This window comes from Filicampus tigris, chromosome 5 (assembly GCF_054856515.1).
Source record: "Filicampus tigris isolate MCC_2025a chromosome 5, RoL_Ftig_1.0, whole genome shotgun sequence".
Classification (NCBI taxonomy): domain Eukaryota; kingdom Metazoa; phylum Chordata; class Actinopteri; order Syngnathiformes; family Syngnathidae; genus Filicampus; species Filicampus tigris.
Window position 1 is genome coordinate 24,864,276 of NC_141221.1, and position 11,455 is coordinate 24,875,730.

The 11,455-nt window shown below is 40.4% G+C and overlaps 1 protein-coding gene across 1 annotated transcript in view; it reads right to left on the reverse strand.

The window, feature by feature from the left end:
- Positions 1–11,099, reverse strand: part of loxl2b (lysyl oxidase-like 2b) — a 46,000-nt gene extending 34,901 nt beyond the window's left edge. The window contains exons 1-4 of the mRNA XM_086031581.1: positions 10,996–11,099; positions 10,845–10,884; positions 3,918–4,271; positions 3,419–3,594 (exon numbers count right to left, since the gene is read on the reverse strand). Of these exons, the coding sequence (XP_085887707.1) occupies positions 3,419–3,594; positions 3,918–4,260 (519 nt within the window). The 5' untranslated portion in view covers positions 4,261–4,271; positions 10,845–10,884; positions 10,996–11,099. The remainder of the gene's footprint in view (positions 1–3,418; positions 3,595–3,917; positions 4,272–10,844; positions 10,885–10,995) is intronic.
- Between the last annotated feature and the right edge of the window lie 356 nt (positions 11,100–11,455).

Genomic DNA, 11,455 nt, shown 5'->3' on the forward strand with positions numbered 1-11,455 from the left:
TGATTGTGATTAGCAGAGCTGGGCATTCCGCCTATGCGATGTCCATCTATCAGCCTATGATGGATGCCCATTTTGTAGGCGATAAGCGATAGAGGGGAAACTTAAGTTAGTGGTAGTTTGTCCAAGTTTGTAGGCAGAAACGCTAACGGAAGCCCATTTAAAATGATAGACGGACCGGCCTATAGGCGATTACTATTTGTTCCGACTGGATAAACGGACAGCGGAAGGGTACCCCGGCTGTAGGCGGAAAGCGACAACCAGAATGCAAAGTTTAGTAAAATGCCCAAGTCTGGTAATTAGTACTTTTGTATATAAATACTTTTACTTTGCCACGTCCACGCCAAAATTCTGTGCCTCACATCACAATAACATAAAACAATATATGCACAAAATAATGCAACTCCAAAAAGACTATTACCACCTGACACGTCACATTGTGTGCATGCGTGCGCAAGTGGGTCGTGTGTGTGTTTGGGGGGGGTCGGAGCGCACGTGTGTGCATGTGATTGTGTTTAGTCATTCAAAACATTAGTTGCCATTCCTTATGAAATGTGTAGCCTCCTAATATACTGTTTTTGGTACTGTTCGTGTTTTTAGACTAAATGAATGTCTGCTTGAGCTGCATCCAAGTGGGCAGTGCCAAAATACATTTTATAAACTCTGGAATTTCTACATGCTGAAGATGTTTTGAAATAGAATGGAATGTATGCTCAGCGATGCAGGTCAGACCTCATAAAATTCCCAGTGGCCGATTCAAGTGTAATGTTGGAGCAGCAATACAAATACACATGGATTGAAAAATAAATATTTCAGAGAGTCGGGGCTCAGTGGGACAACACTGGGTGTCAGTTAGTTGTTTACTGTTCAGCTTACGGTGACAAACACGTCTAATATACTACACTGGAAACCTCTGTATAGTGGCATTATAGCCAATTCTAACAAATGTTCAAGATTCAACACCTCCTATTCCATTTCAAAAGATCAAAATGGCGAAGAACGGAAACAGAAGAATCTGACCGCATTAGTCAAAGGTCAGCAACACATGCATGCAAGGATTCCATTTCAGTTCCCTCTTAGCTCATTGTCTGGGTATTTCCTTTGTGTTTGACTCGGTTGCTGGCCATTGAATTGAGGTTACCGCCACTTAGGAAGGCGGTGGCTTCTCAACATGCCCTATGAGCACGCTAATCATCCAATCGCAAAAAAACTCCCAACTATGTGTAATCATTACACCACTATTACACATCAGAGTGTGCCTGGGTGGGTCACCAGGATACCGCTTCCAGATGATAATGCAATGTGCAGTTAATGTGGCATAGGGTCCAGATGTGTTTAATAATAGAAATGCTGAATCAGACTTTCACCACACAGTTTGACTTCAGACATCAAGACCTCTTGGAAAACCATCATATCAAGTTCTGCACTTTTCAGATTGATGTATTTACTCAGGTAATTCATATAAAATACATCTCACTGCAGCAAACAAAGTATAATAGTCCACAAAGGAAGAATACTATAATAGCATTAACATGATGAGAAGCCCAAGATCCGGTCCTTGCTCAGTTATCTAAGCACTGCATGATGTCATAACTTTGGAATGTGCATTCACGAAGCCTAGCAGTGAACAGAAAGATGTCACAGAGTTTAGCAGGAATTGCTTTCATGCTTATTGTCCAGCCCAGAAATCAGCAGGACTTTAAAGCGTCCAGCCAGCCAACTTGGACAGTTGCAAGTGCCAGCACAACAATTACCAGTTTTCTTTCCACTCTCACTGAAAGATGTGGAAATTAAACAAGAGAGCCCAAGTGTGCTATTGACCTTAAGTGTGCAGAGCTGTTTAAAGCTAAGAAATGGCAACCTGCGCATGTATTTTATTCTTCCAAATCAGTTCATTTAAGAGGGAGTTCTCTTCTGCTCTGTCCCAAATTTCCTCATCGCTGGTCAAACCAATGGAAATATTTATTTAATTTTTATCTCAAGTCTCAACTAATTGGCCACCCAGTCCAGGTCTGGTTCTTCTCAATACTTCTAACTATATTGTTTGTGTCTATTATTAGTACTGTTATTTCCACGCTGCAGTTCATGACCAAATTCTTGCTCAAAGTAACCTTGTTGAGTCTTGAAATGTGTCTGCATTCTTTATAGAAGGTCTTTTAGGCCATCATGATGTGTGAACTGAGTTTTGTGGGCGATATTAGCAGACTAGCAAACTATTTAGATACTTAATGTATATAGTTATATTTTTAATACTTGGAGAATATCCTTTGCAATCAGTGAAATGTTAAATTCTGAAACAGTTATTTTAAGCTGGCTACCAGCTCCTGGTTGCAATGTTTATAAACCTTTAATACTTTTTTTTGGCACAGGGGCACATTTACCACCGTGTACAATCACCTTTCCTTTTAACAACACTCATTAAACGTTTAGGAAATAAGGACACTAATTTCTGAAGCTTTGTGGGTGGAATTCTTTCCCAATCTTGTCTGATGTACAACTTAAGTTGCTGAACAGTCCAGGGTCTCTGTTATCATATTTTGCGTTTCATAATGCACCACTCATTTTCAATGGGAGACAGGTCAGGACTGCTGCTAGTACTCACACTGTATTACTATGAAGCCATGCCATTGTAAAAGAAGCAGAATGTTGCTTGGCATTGTTTTGCGGCAATAGGCATGGTTGTCCTTGAAAAAGACTTTGCTTGGATGGCAGCATACCTGCATGTTGCTCCAAAACCTGAATGTGCCTTTCACGATTGATGGTGCCAAGTTACCCATGGTAAGTGCATTAACACACACCATTCCATCACAGATGCTGGCTTTTGAACTTTGCGGTGACAATAATGCAGATGGTTCCTTTCCTCTTTGGCTTGGAGGACATGATGTCCATAATTTCCAAAAACAATTTGAAATGTGGACTTGTCAGACCACAGCACACTTTTACACTTTGCCTTAGTCCATCGCCGATGAGCACGGTTCCACAGAAGATTGTTGCTGATATATGGCTTTCAGTTTTAAGGTAGATTTGTAGATGTGGCGATGAATTGTGTTGACTTGCAATGGTCTGAAGTGTTCCTGAGCCCACGTGGCTACATAATATACAGTTTACATAAGGGGTGTCAAACTCATTATTGTTGCAGGCCACATCGTAGTTATGGTTTTCTTTGAAGGGCCGTTATGAATGTGAATCCAAATAAATGCATGATTACTTCATATTACAGTATATACACAACAAATTGAAATATAACTCCTTTTGAAATCAGAGGCCGGTAAAAACTGTTCAAATTGTATTACATTTACTTTAAAAGGGGGATTGGTAACATAACATGCTTGCATTATCTCAACCATAAAAAATAGGTCCTAAGGCTGGTGCAATAATATTACACATGACAAAGTGTGATTAAATTACGCTTGAGCCGTACCTCCACATGATTGGGAAGAATGTTGATAAATTTAAATCCCGGGATCCTCTTGTCACTGCACATCACGCCTACATCTTCACTGTGCTTACAGTCCGAAACACCAATCCCATTGGAGGGACATAGAGCCAAAGTCTTTTCTTTGCCAGTGCAGTGGAGATTGTCAAACCAGATGGGTCCTAATGGGAAAAAAATAAGGATTAATCGTCACTGCCACTATGGTGGTGGAGGGGATTCTAGCTGTGGAATTGACAGAGGAGAAATCTACTCAAGGTGTTCTGAGAAAAGCATGGAAAACTGGTCACAAACCAAATTTCAGATACCAATGACACAAAAAAAGCCAAGAATGGAAAAGGGCTAGACAATGTTTGTCCTAGTTCTTTAGTTTGTTGAGATTTATATTTATTTTACTAATGTATGGAAAACATGCAAAGATTGTTTGAGTCAAGATGTGTTCTGAATACTTTCAACAAATTCCAATAACTGCATCACCATAAAATACCTTCTCCTTTCCCATATTTTGACGATGGCGACCATGAAACTGCTTCCAAGTAGCCCAGCTCCCGGCACACCACTTGTGCAGCGTGGATCGAAAAGTCGTCATCACAGACAGTTCCCCACTGGCTGTTGTAGAAAACCTCTACACGACCCTCGTTGTGTTTCCTCTTGTCTCCTGCCAGCCTGAGTTGAATTCTGGGCGTGTCGGGCATTAGCTGGGGAGCAGAGTACTGCTCCTGCTCTGGCTCCAGGTAGCCCGCTGGGTAGCCGAGGTGCTCATACTGGGCTGCAACCAGCCCAAGCAGCACTAATAGGCTGCAGCAGAACATGTACTGGATGAGCAACATTTTGGCCAGACCTGAAAGGGAAGAGAAGATCATGCATTTCATACTTGAAGAGCACAGAAGTTACTGTACAGAAGAGGAAAACATTCTAAAATAGTGAATCAACTAACATTAATTTCATCAATTTTCCTATCCCCCCAAAATTGTGTTCGGCGTGTTTTAGTGACAGCATTTTAGTTTTAGTTTAGATGAGCTACCGCTGCCCAGATATAATGAAAAAAAAGGTGTTCAATTTGTATCTTTCTGGGTCCAATGGCTTAACACTGGGGCAGTACTCTCAAGGGTACACCTATGGTCCGCTATGGTAGCAGGGTACATATTGGGACCCTTACAATTTGTACCATTTGTTGGCAAATTTGTCTCATAGGATATACATATATTTGTCCCCTTTAGAGGCAAATACGTTCCTAAAGGTACAGGTTTGCCAACAAAGAGTACTGTCTAGACTTGGGATGGCCATTATTATAAAAATGATTAGTATTACCCTACCATACCTGATCAGTTTTAAGTTGTAATTACATCATTCATATCAATTAGTACTAGTTGCACTTGCACCTGTTCATCTGCATTAGAGTAAAAAATCTCAAGATAATGATGACCCTGCCAAGACGCAGAAGGTCTACCATGTATGTATCAAGACATGTACAATCACATTGTACCACCAACACTGCATGCCGCAATGCATCCTGGGGAAAAAAGACTGGTCGAAAATTACAAAAGTACGTAATACCAGATTTTTTTTCTTCACAAGGCCCGCTGTCAGTTGGTTTAAAGTGCACAAAGTGCGATAAATTTCCCATCCCTGGTCTAGATTATTACTCTGACTTTAAACTGCATTCCATACAAGAATAAAGGTACAGAAATTGTCTCTTTGCTCATTTGGACCATTTGTAAACCTTTTCTAATAATGAACGTCATTTGTATCTAGGGGTTCCATTGTGAACTCCTCAACATCACAAAATGTTGTACCTTGGAGAACAAAAATGGAGACCTTCAGTACCCTCTTGCTCTGAAAATGCAGTAGGCTTGATGATGAGAAAATTACTAGGGCTTTCCAGTATTATAAAGTTGAAGAACATGAACATGAAACATGCTCAATTGCATCAACGCAAATACTTCTTTTTAAGATACAGTATTTAAACCCTTAGAGACCCCAGCAAAGGAACATTGCATCCTGTAATTTTCATGCACTGTATACAAACAGTTATAGCTTGGCCCAAGTCTGCTCTCTTTTTCACTCCACTCCCCATTACTACTTTTTGACCACAGTGCAACCACAGTACAGTTTTTATCCCTTATTACTTACACACACACACACTGCTGTTGCAAACGTGTGTGCTTGTGTGTACTGTGTGTGTGCTTACATGTATGTGTGTGTGAACACCACAGAAATAGCGAGGAATTGCTACGTAGCTATCTATGGATGAAGTCAGTAAAGATGTTTTATAATGTGTAAAACAGAAAGGGGACAGCTACACCAAGGGAGCAATTCATCCAAGACAAGTTTTGTTAGCATACAACACAGCAGATTTCAAAGAATAAAACATGTCTCTCCTGGGACAGCACCAGAGGACCCTGGAGGATTTGTAGCTGTAGCGTAGAGTAGCTGAGCGCTACTGAAGAATTCAGTGGTGTTGCACAGTGAACAGGATTCTGCATTCCCTCTATAGCTATCGCATCCAGAGTTGCTGCGGTATGTTATTTGTAGTTCAATAAGGTAATACAGGGAGTCCTCATTTTACAAACGAGTTCCGTTCCTACACTGGCGAGGTAACATGAATTTCCGCGTATGTCGGATTTCACCGTTAAAATTGAAATTTACGTCCAAATATTTTGGAGAAAAAAAAACGAAAATACATTAAAATAACAAGCATAAGACACTGTACTTAGAATTACTGCTGAGAAGTGGATGGAGAAAGAGGAGAGGAGGGCGAAAAGGCAACGATATTGCCGGCACACAAACAGACACGATCGAGACACTCTGCGCATGCTCAAACACAAGGAATTCTGGTCTTTGTAGTACACGAAGTGCTTGTATGCGGAAGTGCATTGTTTGGCGCGAAATCCACCGCAAATGCACAAGCAGAGGTGAACAAGCTCAGAGAGCAGCACAAAAACGCACTTTTGGAGCAAGTAGGAAACCCGCTGCTTCATTCAGGTGATGAATGACATGAATATCAAGTGTTTTATTGACAATTGAAACTAAAGTAAAAAGCGGAAAGGACGTCCATTTGAGTCATGATGCCATGCATAGTGCGTTACTCAAATGCCAGAGCAACTCTGTCCGCTCAGTCACGTAAACGGGATATTCAGAATGTTTCAGAAATCGTAATTTTGACCTTAACCTGAATATTGACTGCTGGTAAACGTAGTCGCTATGTTGCTGGGGAAAAAATGGAGGAGGAGGCACGGGCGCCGTGAAGTCGAAACATCGTAGGTCGGGTCCGTCGTAATTTGAGGACTGCCTGTATACTGTAGATGCTGCTTTAGTGTGTCAAATCAAGTTGGCATGTGGCGAGCGTCAGTCGCCAACTGTTTTTGTTTGCTGTTGTCCAGTTGCGTCATTCGATATGCAGCTGTCTTAAAAGAGACAAAATGGTGAGCAGAAATTACACATTTAGGTTTTTATGGAGGCAGCAGTGTAAGCTCGTGATTTGCACACCTGACTCACAATCGAGAGGGACAGTTTTGAATATCAGCCTAGACCCTCCTGTGTGGAGTTTGGAGGTTGTGGGTTTTATCTGGCTGCATAAGCTTCCTTCCATGTTTGGTTAAAGTCGAAGTCAACCCAAACATATTTTTTTCAAGAATCTCTTCTATGCAGGCCCACTAGTTGAAACAAGGCATTCTGATTAATATTGTGTTTATGGAATATGAGTTAAGCAGCAAAATGCACCCGTTTTAGCTATCTCAGGGGGCGGCCATTTTGTCACTTCTGTCGACTGAAATTGACATCACAGTTGCTCAGCGCTCTGATAACAACCAATCATGCTCAGCTTCAGAAAACAGGTGAGCTGTGATTGGTCATTACCTGAGCCCTGAACAACTGTGATGTCATTTTCAGTCAAAAGAAGTGATAAAATGGCCGCCCCCGGAGATAGCTAAAGACAGGTGGATTTTGCTATACATTAAGTATTCCCACCAAGTATACGGACCTCTGTCAAATGGAAATTCCCACACTCGGAAAAAAAATATGCATAAAATGTTCTACTACTATATTACATTAACGATCGATTCTTAACAACGAAGTACCGGTATCCGGAACCCGGAAGCCATAGCGAAGCCCGCAGTAGTGCAAACTCAAGCAGTTTCCACTCAATACTATGGAAAAACTTTGACCGCTCCGGCATTATCGGATAAAAAACGGCGACATGTAAGTTACTTCTTTGGCATGCGTTTTTCTGAAATTGCAAAAGATTTCAAATGTATTTATTTACATTTTCGTCTGTGGCTCATGGCGTCCAAATGAAGAAGAACGCTAATGACCGTGGAAGAGAGAGAAATGCATCCGATTAAGCGAAGCTGGACACAAAGTAAACAACATCCAGGAGACACTTGAAGTCGAAAAAACTCAAATCTAAGAGACTTTGAAAAACAAGCAATCGACTCTGGCTCAGTACGTTTCCAGCAGTTTGCCTGCTCAAAGGAAATTGCATGCGGCTCGACGGACGAAGTACAGTGGCATAAATGAACGTGTCCTTTTGTATGCACAAGAATCACCGGACATCTGTCATGATCAACGGGACAGTTACTTGCAATCAGCAACAAAACTGTATGATACGCAGACAAACATTTTCATACAGCAAAGAATGAAGCCAACACAACAACTCAAAATAGACTCATTTTTTCCTAAGTCTGAGAAAAGTCAACAAAAATACAGTACAGTTTACTCTAGTTAAGTACAGTATAGACTCATTTTTTCCTAAGTCTGAGAAAAGTCAACAAAAATACAGTACAGTTTACTCTAGTTAAGTACAGTACTGTACTGCATTGGTGTTGCAGTATTTTTTTAAACAGTATTTGGACCATGTTTGTTATACTGTACTGTATTTTGTTCATATACCTGTACTTTATAGTGCAGTTTTTGTTTAATAAAATGTTGATTATTATTATATTGGCGGCACGGTGGTCGACTGGTTAGCACGTCCGCCTCACAGTTCAGAGGTCGTGGGTTCAATCCCGCCTCCGGCCTCCCTGTGTGTGCCCTGCGATTGGCTGGCAACCAATTCAGGATGTCCCCCGCCTACTGCCCGAAGACAGCTGGGATAGGCTCCAGCACGCCCCGCGACCCTTGTGAGGAGAAGCGGTATCGATAATGGATGGATGGATATTATTATATTGCTTGTGTTGTTAACTTGTTACACATGTATTTTGTTAACTTACTTGCACGTTTATACAGGACATGTATCGTAGTCATTTCCCACATAAGGAAATTCCGTTATAAGAAAAGATTGGACAACGCAAATATGATTCCTTTCGAGAGAATACTTACTGCATTCCATAAATACAATATTAATTAGAATGCCATGTTTCAACTAGTGAGCCTGCATAGGGCATATTCTTAAAAAAAATATGAGTTTGGGTTGACTTCCCCTTTAACTTAAGACTCTGACTTGCCCATAGGTGTGAATGGTTACGTGAATGTATATGTGCTGTGATTGGGCTGGGAACCAGTCCTGATTCCACAGAGGAGGGCCTGAGCCATTTTTGAACCTGGGACTTCTCTAGTGTGAGGCACAGTGTGAAACATATGTGCTAAGCTCCACTTCTCTAAGCTGCCCTTCACTTGTATAACCATTCCTCCGTGAATCTTGATTCAAAATTAATGTACTGTAAGTAAAAAGCAAAAATGCAACGCCATCCGATAACTCGATTATTTGATTGAATAATCAAATAACTATTATTGGCTATAAAAAGATTAAATAGTGTCAGAAGTAATCAACCGTGTAAAATGTTACTTTTTAGCAAGTCTTCTTTTGTCGAACTAAAGGATGCAGAAGTCAAGTGCAACACTAACAGTTTGAGCGGTTTTAATTAATATTATGTAAATTAGTCTGGAAGAGAGTGTTTAAATACCAGTCAGAGTTGCATTTGTACCATGTCAGTTTACTGTTTACATCACCTAGCTAGAAGCTGAGCTGCACAATGTTTGTATGCAGACTTGGCATGCAGCCTGAGTGAGACTTCTTGTCCTTTAACAAAGTGGAAACTCTATAATCATTCCATCATATTAAATTATTGCCACGACATTCTGTGATCATAATATTTATGGCCAATTTTCAACAGAAGGAGAGAAAAAATTGGGGGCAAGCTTTCATGGGACAAATAAAATTATGCAGATCAGGGCAAATCCGGCCTGTGGATCTTGAGTAACTGGACTCCACTCGAGTTTCGTGTTTGTATAAGAGTGTCTGAATTATTATCTTTGTGAGAAGTTGCAAAACAACACATGCAAACTCCCACAGAAATCCTTACCCTTAAGAGGATAATACATCATTTCTAAGTCAAATACTTACAAAACTAAAAGTTCACAGTTGGAAAAAACTGCAAAAGAATGGTTATTTCAAAAAAACAACAACTAATATGTCATTGCCTCATATTTCACATACCAATCAGTTTACTTAAAAGTTCACCAGCTGCATTCTAAAAGAGAATGTACATAAATCTTCCAGCTGTGTTTCTCCTTCGCTCATTGTAACGTGGCAGTGGTTGCACAAGTGGGAAACAACATTACAACATGAACAGATGGAAGCTACTTCCAAAGAGTTTGAAACATGATGTGGGGAAAAAAACAGTTTGTCCTAAATGTACAGAGAACGGTCTATCCAACCTCCTCTTTAGAACACAAAAGCACATTAAAACAAATTATTGAAACTCAAATACTTAAATGAAACTACCAAGAACATCAGATGCATACTGCAACGTTCACATGAGCATAACTTCTTTTGTCCATTGTCATGCAGCACTTTTGTGTTTGAGGTAAAGAATTGTCTTTTGCCTTCTAAATAGAAACACTGCTTTTCACTTCTATGTACAAATACGACACTGTCCCAAATGATTCTGGAAGGCTATTCAATTCATTAGTTGGAAGGGTCAAAAGTTAATTTCATAGTAATGTCAACTGCTCTTTTGCATTACTGTTAATGTTAATACTCATCTTGATCTAAATCTGTCTTCAAAGGAACTAAGATCATTTGAATAATCCATATTGGACTCGCAAATGAATGTTGAACGAAAATAAATATTGAAACCTGATTACCGGTACTAGTAATAAAAATATTTTTTTATCGTTTACCTACTCGTTGAGACAAACAACATCATCACAAGCACATGCACGTAAAGACTTCATCTTAATTTCAGTACACTTGGCTGACAAGGTTACAAATACTTCGTAAGTGATCAGAAAAATCAGTGAGCTCCACACACATGCAAGATGTGTCCTAACAGTTGTGGAACATTTGACGATTTAGGTTATGTATAGCAACACAGAGATGTTAAGATGCTGTTAAATAGAAGACGCATTTGGATATTGTCAACCCCGAATGCATCTTATTGAGATGTCTACTTCAAGAGTCAGGTAAACTTACTTTGCTTGTTATTGTCTGCAACCAGTCCAAGTTGAGCAGGCTGCGGTGAGAGGGAAGCCCGGTCAGAAGCCTGTTCGACTTCCAGAACACTTTCACTCCCTAATGTGAACTGCAGGCTTTGGACCGGACTCTCGCGCACACTGACACCCACCTTTACAATGACATCACAGGAGATGGCCCGAGACGTGGAAACGCGCACGGAGGGAGACAGACGATCCGACGCTGAGAACGTAGCAATGCTGCTTTCAAAGGCTGTCGGGAAACTACCAACACACTATCGCAGTAAACTAAAATTGTTTGCAACAGCTGAACAGACAGCTTCAAAATACGCTTAATCCAATTGATGAAACTGAAACATACATAAAACTACCGTACTATGTCGTTAATTGACGGAAACAGAAGAAGAGTATACATAAGATACTATTGCAAAAACACGTTCGTGTGTACAGTACTTTGTACCGTAACGTTAGTTCTGTTGTGGTTTGAGCAGGATAGTGCATGAAAAAACTAATTACAGCAATTCTTGTACATGCTTGTCACCATTTAATATGAGAGAGAGAGAGAGAGAGAAAGAGAAAGAGAAGAGAGAGAGAGAGAGAGAGAGAGAGAGA